At 36.2% G+C, this 15,962-nt stretch overlaps 3 protein-coding genes across 7 annotated transcripts; all 3 read left to right on the plus strand.

Annotated features, from left to right (window-relative positions):
• On the plus strand, positions 550–1,624 carry LOC18605328. The gene is made up of 2 exons (XM_007038275.2): positions 550–724; positions 971–1,624. Exons 1-2 carry the CDS (start codon positions 656–658, stop codon positions 1,436–1,438), a joined length of 537 nt encoding a protein of 178 aa, XP_007038337.2. The 5' UTR covers positions 550–655; the 3' UTR covers positions 1,439–1,624.
• LOC18605329 (branchpoint-bridging protein) lies at positions 2,481–8,249 on the plus strand. Its single transcript, XM_018117872.1, has 2 exons — positions 2,481–5,094; positions 5,995–8,249. The coding sequence occupies exon 1, from the start codon at positions 2,647–2,649 to the stop codon at positions 5,056–5,058; it is 2,412 nt and encodes an 803-aa protein (XP_017973361.1). The 5' UTR covers positions 2,481–2,646; the 3' UTR covers positions 5,059–5,094; positions 5,995–8,249.
• Positions 10,593–15,933, plus strand: LOC18605330 (DNA-directed RNA polymerase III subunit rpc4). 5 transcript variants are annotated; one of them, XM_018118144.1, is made up of 9 exons: positions 10,599–10,731; positions 10,846–10,907; positions 11,037–11,097; positions 11,904–11,943; positions 12,932–13,176; positions 13,270–13,333; positions 13,801–13,889; positions 13,976–14,209; positions 15,530–15,933. In XM_018118144.1, the coding sequence occupies exons 1-9, from the start codon at positions 10,696–10,698 to the stop codon at positions 15,680–15,682; spliced, it is 984 nt and encodes a 327-aa protein (XP_017973633.1). In that variant the 5' UTR covers positions 10,599–10,695; the 3' UTR covers positions 15,683–15,933. The 5 variants fall into 5 exon arrangements, with proteins under 5 accessions (XP_017973632.1, XP_017973631.1, XP_007038339.2 ...); XM_007038278.2 differs by having other exon boundaries at positions 10,601–10,731; positions 13,973–14,209; XM_018118143.1 differs by having other exon boundaries at positions 10,593–10,731; positions 12,932–13,333; positions 13,973–14,209; positions 15,546–15,933.

Below are 15,962 nucleotides of genomic sequence, written 5' to 3' on the forward strand. Positions count from 1 at the left end.
TAAAAAATAAAATTTCTTCAATTCAAAAAAAAAACTAAAACCTTTTTAACTAATATTGTTATTAAAGATATCTTTACAATGTATTAATGTTAATAGTTTTTAGTGCACAACTTTAAAAAAAAATAGTTTTTAGTGCACATATTTGTAGTCTATCATGGATATATTGACATACGAAATCCAGATCAATAAGCGAAACGTCTAAAGTTGATGGTAGCATATACAACCTTTTAACAGGTGGGGGCATGCACCATATGATGTGGCTTTTACAATGACGATGAGGATTGCACATTTCTCATCATGCCTCCCTGGAATTTCTTTAATCATTTTGTCCTCACCTTCATTACCCCCTTAATTATGATCAAAATTCAAAACCCACCAACCCATAATCCACAGATCTCCGACATCCATGTGAAAATATATTATATACTTTTATTTAATTTCAAAGGAATATGTCCTAAAAGTATATTTCTTTAACTTTACTGTAATTCCTTTCCGGAATATCGGTGGTTTTAATTTGGTCACACCAGCTAACCCGAAAAGAAAATGGTATACTTTATTAAATTTCTCCTACTCCCTTCTATAAAGACCGGCCTGCTTCCATACTTAACCGCATTCTGAGCTTTGCTGCGGTTCAGCCACTCCAACAGAGAAAGAAATGAAAGACCATTGGCTCTCTTTAATCTTGCTTGTTCTACTTTTGTCAATAGCTGCCGGAGACTCCAGCGTGAGTGTACTTAAAATGGATCTATTTCTTTCCAATATATGTGATCTACTGCAATGTTTGATTAGATCTTCGATTGCTTCTGTCCACATTCTGTTCTTGTCCAGGTTCCTTTTTTAATGGTCTCCAGTTGCATTTTTTTAATGGGATTACAATCTCGTTTCGCTTTGTCCAGATTGATCATGAAAAATCTAATGATGCGTGCGAACATCTCGTGATCATAACGTACGTCTTTGTTTCTCGATGCAGAATGATTGCGTCTACACTCTCTACGTGAAGACGGGTTCGGTCATCAAAGCCGGGACCGACTCAAAGATCAGCGTAACTCTAGGTGACTCACTGGGCCGCTCAGTTCGGGTCTCGGATCTCAAGTCATGGGGCTTAATGACACCCTCCCACGACTACTACGAGCGTGGCAACCTTGACATCTTCAGCGGGCGCGGCCGCTGCATCGGCTCGCCCATCTGCCGCCTCAACTTGACCTCGGACGGCTCAGGGTCGCACCACGGCTGGTACTGTGACTATGTGGAGGTCACCTCGACGGGGCCTCACAAGGCTTGCAGCCAGACTGTGTTCTATGTTGATCAGTGGCTGGCCGGTGATGCTCCGCCTTTCCAGTTGACGGCTATTCTTGATGGGTGCAGTATGCGAGATGGGCCTGCAAAGCGTGGGATACATGGGCCTCTTGTTGTGGGAAATCCCCAAAGATCCACTTAGACTTGAGAATAGCTAACCTTTGGGGTTCTTGGGAGAAAAAAAAGTTGCTAATAATATGGCAGTGAGACGTTAATTTTGGTCCTGTTCCTTGCGGATTTTGATGATTTGGATCTGTTACAGATGCCTTCTCATAAGGATAATTAGCTTTGTAATAAAATTAGAAATAATTGAAATGAGTTTTGAGCATTCGCACTTGGATTTTTGGCTAATTTTACAAAAGTAATCTTTTTGTAATTATTTTTTATATAATACTTTAAAAAATTATTAAATTATTTATAAAAATTTAAATAAATTTTCATCATTTTATTACATTCAATCAAATTTTTATATTTTTATTTGAATCAAATAAATACTTATAATTAATCGTTGACTGATTGTTATTGATTAAAATATTTATCATTTTATGTCAATATGGTATTAACATTAAGGTTAAGAATATTAAATAGTTATATTATTATATCACATCAATATTTTATATCATTCTTTATTATAATACTTCAACATCTTTCGTCAATGTCACGACATAAGGCAAATGATATTTTAATTAAGAATAATTAATTAATTATTAATTATAAGAACTTATTTAATTCAAAATAATAATATAAAAATTTAATTACATATAATAAAATATTAATAATTTATTTAAAATTTTTAAATAATTTATGAGTTTTTAAATATTATGTTTCTTTCTCGTTTTATGAATTAATAGACAATGGATTATTATTTTATATAGTGATAATGAAGTTTTTAAACTTTGATGATAATGAATTATTATATAGTGAATTATTATTTTATATAGTGATTATGAATTATTATATAATGGTCCAGGATTATGATCCTAGTGTAGTGTAAACAATTGATTGGACTTTTACATGTAGAAAGGAAAGAATGAAGAAGTAGCCCAACTTGTCTGATAAATTGGGCCCAAAGCAATGGTCCAAGCAAGGCCGGGCCGCACCAATCAAATTAGGTTGATATTGCTAGAATCCATTATAAAAACTACCAACCACTTACCCGACAGGTCAAAATCCATATTCCAGATCCGAATCCAACATAAGAGACGCCGAGCGCACTGCCTAATTTCCGCAGCATAATTGCATCAGCTCCAACTCAGATTTCTATTCTCACGAAAACATTCCAGAGCTCTCTCTCCCGCTCTTCTCTCTCGAACTCAAACCCTAGCTCTCTGAGCTCTCTGTTTGGCTTCAATGGATTCTGTCCAAACAAACCTTAACGATCCCCAATCTTTTTCTGCACAAAACCAAAATTTTTACAACCAAAACCCTCCTCCGCCTCCCCAAACCCTAGCGTCCGATTACCCGCCTCCACCACCGCCGTCACAAATCGTGGATTCCGATCCTTCCCAAACCTTAGGATCCGCCCCCAACCATGGCTACAACAACAACAACAGCAGAGTCCAGGTTAATCAGGATGCCGATTCCAATACTGTTAACAACAATTCTTCATGGAAACCTGAGATGCAGAAGCCTCTACTGTCGGAAAATGGGTTAACTAACACTCACAGCGGCACCACCGACAAGGATTATTCTGGCGGAGAAGAGGAAACCACCAGCAGAAGGAGAAGGAGGAGCCGGTGGGACCCGCCGTCCGATTCGAACAACAACCAGAGCGGAAATGAAGAGACGGGTAGTGGAACCAAGAAGAGAAAGTCCCGGTGGGCAGATGATGAGCCTAAACCGGTGATTCAGCTTCCTGATTTCATGAAAGATTTTACTGGAGGTATCCAATTTGACCCTGAGATTCAAGCTTTGAATAGTAGGTTGCTTGAGATTAGTAGAATGTTGCAATCTGGATTGCCTTTGGATGATAGACCTGAGGGAGCTAGGTCTCCTTCGCCTGAGCCTATATATGATAATATGGGAATCAGGATTAATACCAGGGAATATAGGGCAAGAGAGAGATTGACCAAAGAGCGACAAGAAATTATATCTCAGATTCTTAAGAAGAATCCAGCTTTCAAGCCGCCAGCGGACTATAGGCCACCCAAGCTTCAGAAGAAGCTTTATATACCGATGAAAGAATACCCGGGTTACAATTTTATTGGGTTGATTATTGGGCCAAGAGGGAATACCCAGAAGAGGATGGAGAAGGATACAGGTGCAAAGATTGTAATTAGAGGTAAAGGTTCAGTGAAGGAAGGTAGGTTGCAGCAGAAAAGGGATTTGAAGCCTGATCCTTCAGAGAATGAGGACTTGCATGTTTTGGTTGAGGCTGACACACAAGAATCACTTGATGCTGCTGCAGCAATGGTGGAAAAGCTCTTGCAGCCTGTTGATGAAGTATTGAATGAGCATAAGAGGCAACAGTTGAGGGAACTTGCTGCCTTGAATGGAACGATAAGAGATGAAGAGTATTGTAGGTTGTGTGGTGAGCCGGGGCACCGTCAGTATGCATGTCCTTCACGTACTTCAACTTTTAAGAGTGATGTTTTGTGTAAGATTTGTGGTGATGGTGGGCATCCAACAATTGATTGTCCAATGAAGGGAACAACAGGGAAGAAAATGGATGATGAATATCAGAATTTCTTGGCTGAGCTAGGAGGTACTGTTCCTGATTCAGCAACCAAGCAAAACACTACATCCGCCAGTTCTGGAAGTAATCCTCCATGGGCTAGCAACAGTGGAAGTGCGGGAAGTGCACACCCTGGCTTAGGGTCCAATGCTGTTAAGCCCCCCAAGGAATACGATGATACTAATTTGTATATAGGATACTTGCCTCCCAATCTTGATGATGATGGTTTGATCAGTTTGTTTTCATCTTATGGTGATATTGTGATGGCAAAGGTAATTAAGGACCGGGTTACTGGACTGAGTAAAGGGTATGGTTTTGTAAAGTATGCCAATGTTGACATGGCGAACAATGCTATTAAGGGAATGAATGGTTATCGTCTAGAGGGAAGAACCATTGCTGTGAGAGTTGCTGGCAAGCCGCCACAACCTACCGTGCCTCCTGGTCCTCCAGCATCAACAATGCCCACTTATCCCGTTTCAAGTCAGCCAGTTGGTGCCTATCCATCACAGCAATTTACAACTGGAGGTCCCCTTCCAAATGCTGCACCTGCTAGTTATGCGGGAAATCCAGTTCCATGGGGACCACCAGTTCCTCCGCCTTATGCTCCTTATGCCCCCCCTCCTCCTCCTCCTCCTGGATCAACCATGTATCCACCTGTTCCAGGTCAGCCTATGCCTCCTTATGGCTTGCAATATTCCGCACAAATGCAGACAGTTCCCCCTGGTGTTCCACCTCCACCTGTGACGTCTAGTGAAACACCACAAAGTTTCCCACCTGGAGTGCAATCTGAAAACAGCACGTCTGCTCCTGCTGTTCCTACAAATATCTATGGGAACCCAATGACTGCAATTCCTCCAAATTCACAATCTGCATATCCAACATCTTCGTTAGGTTACTCTTCTTATTACAATGCAGTTCCTCCCCCTCCTCCTCCTCCAGCACCTACATCTTCGACGGACCATGCTCACAGCATTGGCAATGTGCCTTGGGCACCAAATCCTCCTTTGCCTCCCACAGTCTCCTCTGCAGAGAAAACAACCTATGGTACAGATGCTGAGTATGAGAAGTTCATGGCAGAGATGAAGTGATGCGGATATACTCCATTGATAGTTATATGCTGGGAGGTAATGTGTTAAACCTGTTTGCTTCTTCTATAGCCATGTGTTGTTTTGTAATTTTGGGTTTCATTTTTGATAAACCACCACTTAACCATCTGAAGATCCTTATGTGCTACATATGGTTCTGGTCATGATCGTATAACCCTATTGATTAATTGTACATGCAACAATTTTTTTTGAGTTGCTGCATGTTGTGATATTTTGGTTATTTTTAAAGTTAAGAGCCCCCCAATTTTTTCGTGTTCTTTATGTGAAAGGAATAGGAATGCACATATATCGTACATATGATCAAGAGCTTGAAAAAGGTAGAAGTTCAAGTTATAATTAAGAGTACTTTTCTTTGTTTTATGTTGTTTGTACTAAAGAAGAAACTGGTCTAAAAGAAGGATTGTTTCGTTACATGATCAGGGTTAATGATAAGAGTTTTCAACTGGACTATTTTTTAACTTCATATCTTTTTTCATTTAACTTTACTTTTTACGATCTTTACCATTTTATCTTGGTCATCTTATGTGATTTTTGCTATATTTGGAAAGGAAAGAAGTGTTCAAGCCTGTCCTCTTCTAATGACTTACAATTGTTGGACTTCATACTAAGTATGACAGGGTTTCTAGTGTTTATTTTTTCTGTTTTATCATGCTTAATTTTGCCATTGAAAATGCAATATAATTCCACAAATGTGTGACCATCTTTTTCTTGATTTTAAGATTATAATTTAACATTATAGTGCAGTGATGGATTTGACGATGCTTGGATCTCACCGTATCCAAATATTTTCCTATGAGATGCCTTCTGTCTTTGGGTTTCTCATATGAATGCCAGAGACTTTATCTTCCTGTAGTTTGTTGTTATTTTATGTTTACATATCTTAACCCTCTCCCTTGTTATTATTGTATAATTTTACAGGACTGATGTTTCTTGGAGCTCTTGTGAACCTGATTTCTTACCTCTTGCCATGACTTTGTTGGAAGTTTGGGACTCACATCTTTAACCTTGCTGTACTGTTATGAAATTTGCAGAGATTTGGATAAAAGTTCAGTTCATGAAGTTGCATTCCAGAAAAGCCGTTCAAATTTTATTAATATTAAATATTCAGTGCACCTGTAGGACTTGGTTTTATTTTCTATGAATTCTTATTGGCCTCTATTTTATGTCTGATTGCTAATGTTTTACTATGGTTCATTTGTCAAACTTTGTTCAACAACTGGTTGCTGACAATTTTGTTATTACATTTTATTTCTCTGGGGGATTGTTTAATGGCTTTGTTCATTGGCCTAGCCTCCTAAGCTATTTTCTGGTTATAATGCCCTTCTATTTGTAAGGATATAAATTTGCCAAGTTGCCTCGCCTAGAAGCTCCCCTGGCATTTGTTTCTCATTTCCCTTTGTTGAAGGGTAATTCCTTGTATATGAAGGCAGCTGGGGTATGTGGATTCTCTCTCAGTTATATATATCTGTTTGAATGTTTTCTGTGCTTCCCCTTGTCTCAATGTTACACTGATGTATCTTCTAAGTTCAGATTTTGCAGGTGAAAGAAACCATACTTGTCATGGTAGCCACTGGGTTTTCGATATTGTTTTTCTGGGTCTTGAATTGAGAAAATAGCTCCTGTGATTGCCGTAATTACAAGAAACAAATGTGAGGTGTTTGATCTCATCAATCTAGGTTTTTTGTGGTTCAAATTAAAGTTGATAGGATAGCTGTAATTTTAGAGAGAAGTAGTCCATGAGAAAAAGAGTATGTATTGATTATGGTGGGCATTCATTAATTAGGCACAACTGAGCTGGTTTGAAAACGAGCAATCATTGGAGCTAGTAATACTTCTTTAATGGGTTTTGGTTGTTCTACTTGCCTGCTTAAGTTAGAAATTGTATTCTCTCAATAGCTACTGGGGCCTTGTTGTGCAAATTGATGTATGGAATCTGTATAACTGAGTTTGATACTTCATATAGGTAACCTTTGATGCTAGAAACCATTTTTTTTATTTATAACCACTTGTTTGTCGAGGTTGTTTTGAGTCAGTAGGACCATAAACGGTACAAGTGTGTTTTATGGTATTTCAGAGATCATTTGTTTAGACTATTAGATGGCAGAATTCCAAATTCCTTTTTTTTCTCTTATGCAACTTTTACTTTTAACCCTTTTTGAACTGTTTATAATTTCCATGCCAACTATTGTTCATATATCAAACCATGTCAAGTATTGTGCTACATAGATTTGGTTATATGTGCTTGCTGCAATTTTATTTTACTGGGGCAGAGTGTCGCACAGCTCCTTCCCCGGCTTTTAAACGTTTAAATTTTGTTGCTGATGCTTTGTAGATCTTGCTCTCTCTCTCTCTCTCTCTTTCTCTCTCTGTGCACGTGTGTTATTTGTGGTTTTTAAGGATGAATTTTGGTATGGAGTGTTTATGAAAAGATGAAATTATTGTCCGATCAAGTTATTTTAAACTTCATTGTTGGATTTTAAAAATTATTGAGCAGGTAGTTTACATTTCCAGGTTTTTTTTGTGAATTTAAGAACATCCAATGTTGGTGTCTTATATTCTATGCTTCAACTGATTGACCACTTATTTGGTTTACTTATTTTGCTTGTTTGTTTTACGCTTGGCAAGGTGTTACTTGTAAACAAATATTAATATGCATATTGCTAAGTCTTTATTTAATGCTGAAATCAACCAACCATGGCTTTCTCTTGTCCTAGATTTCTTGTTCTGTAATCCAAGGAATAGCTGGTAGGTTAAAGCTAAGGCAGACTGATTCAGGGAGTGGATTTGTATTTTCTTGTAATTTTCTTTTTCAACCTTATCTGACCTTATTTTGTATAAGTTGGTCAGGGTACTCATCTTTTGTGATATTAAGGAGTTTTGCAAGGTATGTGTTGCTGTCACAAGCTTTTCTGGACTCCAATCAAAGATTTTTGGTGCATCGGCAGCTAGCCTCCTAGATAGAATGGCCTTGGTTTCTTTTGTGAGTAAAGGAATGAGAGAAAGGATTTTACCATTGGGACAGTGTGGGGTGTTAGGGAGTGGGTTTGTGGGGTTTGACGATTTTTTAGCTCAGAACAATCTTTTGCTGCGTAGGTGGTTTTTATTTGATCATAGTAACGGTCAAAGTTATGTCTTGTATGTGACATTTTATTCACTAATTTTATTAGGTCAAATCCATCTATTTTTAGCACGAACCTTTTCATTTGTTTTCCCGACAGAGTATGAAAACATTTGTCATTTGTTTATTCCAGTCGTTAAACTCTACTATTGGGGCATTCCTAAATGTGGTAATATCCTGATAAGCTTGGCTAACAACGTAAATTTTGCAGGCCAGTATGTGCAGAACATGTGATTCCAGCGAGATGCCATTGTGTGCGTTCGTTATATGTACCATCTGGTTGCTTTCCTCGTTATTCAACTCTAGTCGCTTTTCTCATCTTATTAAACTATGCAGAGTTTTTCTCTTCAGTGCCTTGTGCTTCTTAACCCGAACGTTAACTTTTAAAAAATGGGTAAATTACCTATACTTCGTAAGTTTGGACTATAATTCACTTGTGGATACTCTGTTTCAGAATTTCAGATTTCGTTGATAGATTTTAAAAAAAGATTATAATGTTTGCATGGTCTAATTTGTTGTTGTTATTGTTTCTTTCATCTATTTCTGCCTTCCTCTGTTTTTCTCCAGAACTAGAATTGTTTTGGGTCTTTCTTTTTCGTCTTTGGGATCTCTATGGAAGTTTCTATCTTTGCTTAAAGATTTCAAAGAAAAATTGGATAAATTTTAAAAGGCAAAGAAAGAAGAGAGATTGAAAGGGGAACTTTTAAAAGGGGTTTATCAAAGTCAGGAGAGATTGGAAATGTATTTTGAAATTGGTGACAAAAATATTGAAATATAGGAAGAAGATCAGTGACTTACGGTCTGGAATCTGCGTCTCTCGTCGTGGTCTTTTTCAATTCTTTCCAAATCTTGTGTCGAGGAGCTTCGATTTTTGTCATGGTTTTTCTTGTTTGGGTCAAATTTGTGATTTCGTTTCTGATTACAAGCATTTATTTCTTCTCAGAGATCTACAGAGATTGCGTTTCATTAAATTTTGCTATTCAAAAAGAGGACAGTGAGGAAGTATGATGAGTGAGAAATTTGAGGGTACTTCTTGAATCCAATCATTGTTCCTGAATCCTTGGGAAAAGAGAATTTAGGTGAGTTGTGGGCAGATAGGGTTCTTCAAATACGTACAAGGCCAAGGGATATTAGGGTTTTTGGGCATTCGTGAGAAAACCTGTTCCCATTTGGCAAATTTTCTTGAGTTTTACTTTATAGGGTGTTGGATGACTTTGAATGTTGTGGTATAGCATTTTCGAGCGTTATTGGAGAAGAGAACAATAAAATTAAGTAAACAAGAAGGTAAATTGAGAATAAAATTTGTCACATCATTAAATAATCAAAAATTATATATAGCTAACTACATATATAATTTCGAGATTAAATGTATATTTTCAATATTAATTGATTAGATTTTTTAAAAAAGAATACTATATCATAACTAAATTAAAAAAAAATTACAGTATTGTAGTATTCGAATATTCGACTAATTTTTTTTTTAAATCTCTTTTTTTAAATATAAAAAGAAAATTACAATATTACATCTTTGTAGCTTACTGAAAAAACGTTGGATAACGTTGCATTTGTATCTCATGTGGCATATAGGGAGTAGTAACAACTGGATTTGTCTCAAAAGATTAACAATTGGACTTGCATATATTAAAATACTAGTAACAATTTATTTTACAATTAATCCAATCGTTGCTTAAGACATTTTGGCATTGTACGTCACATGGCACCTAAGTAAAGTGATGTTAATTCATTCAAGTAATGAATTTTTGTCATATACTTGTAATGAAACATAATTGATGAGTAGTAATGGTATATTAGTTTCTTACTTTCTTTGCAGATTGAATTTGGATCCACTTGTTTTTTTTTTTTTTCAAATTCACAATATTGTCCACTTTTTCTTTATTTTAAAAACTGTATATTCAATTATTTTTCCATTTTTTATATTTTCAGATAATTATAACTTTTTATTTTATTTTAATATTTATTTAAACAATAAAATTATATATTACTTCACTCAGGCATTGGATGTATATTTGTCTATATTTTTTTTCTAGACTTTGAAATTATCACACAAAATATTGGAAAGTTTAAGATTAAAAGAAAATTTCTTTATTCTCTATTTGATTTGATGTTAGCAATTCTTCTACTGTCTGCCCTTAATACTTAATACAATCATATTCCTAATAAATTATTTAATGAAGCGAAAAAATACATCTCAACTAACATCCAAAACTAAATCAATTTCGTTATCTATGCCAATTGCACTCGCCCAAGTTTAAAGATGTGGGAACAAGTCGAGAGGAGAATCGTTTTAAACAGAAAGAAATAATGAAAACAGTAAAAGATTATAGTAATAAAATTGCAGGCTTTAACCTAAAATTGACTATATTCTGACTGGTAAGATCGCCGACATTTGAGCCAGGGGTCTGAGTTTCGAAACCTGGACTTTTCATTTTTCTCAAAAAATTTTTGGTTACCTTCTTCATCAACCTGAAACTGCAACCACCATGGATCAGGACGGGCCTTCTTCTGGCCGCCGAAAGGTAATAATACTAAAATTCATTTCTCAGTTGTTTCAATTTTGTTCCACGATTTTTGATTCAGTCAAATTTCGAGATCCAGATGTGAGTCCTAATACAGATCTTATCTTTCTGCAGGTTCGGTTTGCTCCTAAAGCTCCTCAATCTTCAAGAAGGCTCAAAACCACTGTTTCCAAATCGTATTATTCCCGCTTCTACTTTTTCCCTTTTTTCTTTTTTGCACTACTCCTATTTCTTTTTTTTTTTTTTTTATTATTATTAATGCTTTTTTTAACCAAATAAAAATAAACCTCATCGTTAAAATGCAGCGAAGTGAATGATGAAGATGGAGAAGCTGCTCAAGCGCAGTATCTTCTTGGACGTTTCAACGTACGTACAAATTTTTATAACCGTACCGTGTCGAATCTTTTTAGGCGAAGCTCTTTCAATCAATACTAATTTTTCTGGATTGTGTTTCCCTTTAAATTCTGTTAATGTCAGCCTTGTTTGATCCATTTCCCCGTGAATATATTGATTTTAATATTTTTGACACTAGAAGGTGTTTGGGTTTTGATTTTATGTCTTTTGACCGTAAAAATAGTCCCTTCTCTTGGTTTAATCCATGGAGCAAACATGCTTATAAATTTCTTTTCTTTTCTTTTCTTTTCTTTTCTTTTCTTTTTCCTTTTATTTTATTAATTACTATAGTACTTTATTTACCTTGACAAGTGGGGAGGGGTAAGGGGAGAAATAAATCAACAATATTATTATGGTGTCAGAAATCGATTAAAAATCAATATATAATCTGGGTCGCAAATTTCTCAAAAAAGGAGAAGGTTTGGATGGTAAATTAAGAGTTTGCCGAAAGTTGAAGTACCATGCTGGCCTTAGAGTGTTGAATGGCATTGATTGGGCTAATTCTTGAACATGCTTGCTTATACCCCTGATTTTTTATATCATTACAAGCTTTGATTGTCATTTTATTCATTCACATTTGTGCCTGCTTTGTCAAATAGTAGCCAGTTTATAACTTCCCCGATTTGATTATCTCCCTGTTTCATTTTAATAATAAAAGTTAATACCTTTCGATATTCTCTTTCATTCTATTTGAAGCAGATAGTCTGTGTTCTATTTGAACCCAACTTGTACATATTCCTGAACCCAAAACTCATTTTGTTTGTTGTTGCATTCTGCAGGAGAATCAAACGCGACAAAGGCCTAAAGTTGAAAAGAAATGTATCCCCTCATTAGCTTTTCTTTCATAACTTTTGCATGATATGTTATTGGTCATCCTACCCTGGTGTGAATTAGTTCAGAATCATAGTTACAGTTTGATGATAGTGGAGCATATATACGATAAATTCTGCCAGCGATTACCCCGCACATCTTCTTATATACATATGAAGTGTTCTATAGTTTCTCTAGGTATTTTCTGCTGGGTAGTCAAGGTGCCTGATTGGTGGCTAGGTCTATCCTCCAAAAGTTTAAATCTTCCCTTGTCTACTTGAACCGAGTAGCACAAAATCTGTGAAGATAGATTAGGATACTTTGCAGCAGAATAACAAACTTCTCCGGAAGGTGAGTGAAAGGACTACGATTGTGAGGTTACAGAATGCATTTAGGGAAGATCCTTGATAAGCTAACTTAAAAGGCAATGTAATCTAGGTATGATTAATCAAAACCAAACCTTTGTGGTAGGAAATGCTCAATCTATTGTTGTGGTTTAGATACATTTACATGCTGAAGGACTACCAGCTCCACCTTTAGATTAATTAGCCACACTATGGATCAGGATTTAGGAGATATAATTGTCAGAGAAATATAGTCTTTTTTTGATAGATCAGAATTGTTTTTGGTTTTTTTTTTTTGAAAAGCATTCGATGAAATTTCATTACTTAATGGATGTGTACAAAAAGCTACCTCATTTTGGTAATATTGCGGCAAAAACATATACAAAAAGCGACCTCAGAATTGTTAAGACGATACTTATAGCAAATTGTCCATAAAGTTGGGGGTGAGTGCTTATTTGGATGGACTGGACTTAGTTTAAGTTTGAGAAATATCATAGGTTTTTAGTGTATAAGACTTGCCATAACAGAATCATGTCATATCATTTATAATGTTACAAGGAGATTTCCAGTTTAAACAAAGGAATCTGAAGTTTCATTGCTTTTAGTACTGCTATATCATGCAAACAGCTAATGTTCAAACTCCAAACCTGCAGCTTCCGCGCAAATTTCTTTTGGTCCTGGAGCCCCCTCATCAAATTTATTGAGTGCATATGGTAGTCAAAGGGGTGGGACTTCTGGTAAAAGTACTGACTCAAGGCAGAGAAGTCCTGATGATAATGATGGGCAAATCATTGGTTCTTTCCCTTCAGCTTCCAAAGAAGATAGGACAGATATATGTTCTTCAGATGCCATTGAAGCATCAGCACCAAAAATAAAGAGAGAATACCGTGAACCATGGGTAAAAGTTTGCTCATTGTTTGTGTGTTTAAGACCGAGTGCACATTTGTGTGCAATTCCTCTGATACTGCTGAGTTCCATGATCGCATTGCAGGATTACCATCACACTTACTATCCTATTACCCTTCCTCTGAGGAGACCTTACTCTGGTGACCCTGGTATGCTTTCTGAATATAAGATGAAGATTCCTAGATTAGAGGGATATCTATTACCTTCTCCCGTAGGAAGAGATACTATTCCTTGTCTTTGAATGCTTTTGGGACTCTTATCAGTGAGTCAAATTTTTAGCCACATCAAACAAAATGAACTTTAGAATCGCCTTCATATTTCCCTGGTGATAATGTTAGATCTTTTAGGTGATGCTTGAAACCCAACGTACAAGGACAAAAAGATTAACTCTAAAGATTAATCTTGCAAAAATAATAGTAGTAATAATAGAAGGGCTGAGATGCCTCTTGAAATTTGAGATGCTATTATTCTTTAAATGAATGAAGTCTGTGCTTGGTGTACAAATCACTGCCTGTGAGGTGCAAAATTTGTATACACACTACATGTATTATTTGGTTATTACATTTTGCTCGTTTGAACTTTATTTGCTGAGCATGTTTTCTTGTTTTGCATGTAGAACTTCTTGATCAGGCAGAATTTGTAGAGGCTGCTAGAAAGGAGTATGATGAGAAAACTATTAATCCTGCTTCAGATCTTGGGCTACTGGTTAGTAATTAGATTAATATTCCAGTCTCCTAAGTTAGATATATTTGACAAAGTTATCTACAACAAATGATCATTGGTGACAGGAGGAAGGTGAGAAAGGAAAGATGTTTTTCTTTCAGCTTCCCGCTAATCTTCCTGTAATTAAGCGATTGGCTAGCACAAAGGGGAAAGAAAAAGCTGAGAATTTAGGATCATCAGAAAGGTTTGGTGCTTTAAAGAAAGGCTGCCAGTTGGAAGAGTTGCCCGGGGGATTTATGGGGAAGATGTTGGTTTACAAGAGTGGAGCAGTCAAATTGAAGCTGGGAGAAACACTATATGATGTAAGTCATACATCAACCTTGCTTGATACTGGAATACATGCAGAAGAATATTTATAGATGCATTCGTTATCAGATGCATATCCGTAGCACAAGCACATGGACAAGCATTCATATCGTATCTTTCAGTACTTTTCTGAATTTTACTTGTGCCAGAAGTTTTCTGTTTATGAAAGAAATTTAGATTGCCTCCTCCTGTCTCCATTCCAAACTTCTTGGAGTCTGTTACTCACTTGAGATCTCAGAAAAAAGGATATATTCTTTTCAGTTAACAACTGCGAAATCATTAATCCTTCATTGTCCACAAACTCATCCAGTAAAAATAAAACCACCTCTAGAGTACAGCAAACATCATGGTAACATTCATAATTAGCAGCATCTTTTCTCTCTCTCTCTCTCGTTTCAATCCATCAGTTGAGTACTCTTTCCTACAGCCCTACCCCTTAACTTTCCATCTCACTCCACTCAATCCTAGGGACCGCACCACATGGTTCCAAATCCTAGTACAACCACCGAAGGACTTACCAGCTAAATTAGCAGACTAGAACCTTCTTAACAATCTATTCTCTCTGTTGTCTACACATACTCTCATCGTAAGTAGAAGGCAATGCTTGTGTTTGCATCAAGGAACTAATATTTTCCTCAAAGGCATTTTCAAACTCTCCAAAATAGGTTTTATCTGGGCAGCATATTAGAAGTTATTAGCTATTATTTGATACTTAGCACTTACAATAAACAAGTTGGCAGTATGCATAGCCATTTATCTCCAACACATCTACATCAAAAGGTTTTCAAATTTATGTTCTCATGAAATTTCAGTCAATCAAATATTCAAAATGACATAGTACAAAAATGGAAAGCAAAAAAAATGATAGTAGTTTGAAACATGAGAATAAATAAAAGAATCACATTTGTAGTTGATCTTGTGTTATATACCGCTGAACCTTTACTATTTTGGCATCTTTGTTCGTTTGGAGGTTATGCATTTCATGATTGATTGATTTCAATACTGTTAGAGTTTACTCAAAAACAAAATGCAGTCCGGTAACTGAAAATGGAAATGTGCAGTGTATCCAAACCAAGAAAAAGGAAGTGTGCACTAAACAACTTTATGACAAACCGTGAATAGATGTTGTAAATTATACAGTAATGATTGAATTTTTTTCAAGCTTCCATTTGGCTAGCATTTTTTCCCCCACTTGTCTTGAATAAGTACCACCACACCGCAAGTTATGCATGCTTAAGTTTGAGTTTGTCTTCTTTGTATTAGACATTTTTGTTGTATTTGGTTATTCAAGTTACAAGTCAAGTAATTATATGCAGGTATCACCTGGTTCAGATTGTATATTTGCTCAGGATGTTGCAGCAGTCAACACCACAGAGAAACACTGTTGTGTCATCGGAGAGCTTGGAAAACGGGTAGTTGTCACTCCACATATTAGTTCTGTCCTAAATTCTGTGATTGACCTGGGCTGAGAGCAAAACAGCTAACAATGACGTAAACAGAGCATAGCATGTTGGAGTTGTACGTAGAAGGGAAATATCTGAAGCATGTTTTCGTATATATGTAGCTAGAATTGTACAGCGATGCCAACAGGGTAGCATGTCAAACTACTTTGTAGATGTGCTTGGGATGTAATCCTTGACCTATATTTTTTTTTCTTAATCAAAGATTAGCTTTTGGGACCAAAAACAGAAGAGACAAAAGCTCCTTTTTTTTTTTCTTATTTTTAAGTTCAAATTCCAGCTCACCTTT

The sequence above is a fragment of the Theobroma cacao genome, chromosome 3 (genome assembly GCF_000208745.1).
Source record: "Theobroma cacao cultivar B97-61/B2 chromosome 3, Criollo_cocoa_genome_V2, whole genome shotgun sequence".
Lineage (NCBI taxonomy): Eukaryota > Viridiplantae > Streptophyta > Magnoliopsida > Malvales > Malvaceae > Theobroma > Theobroma cacao.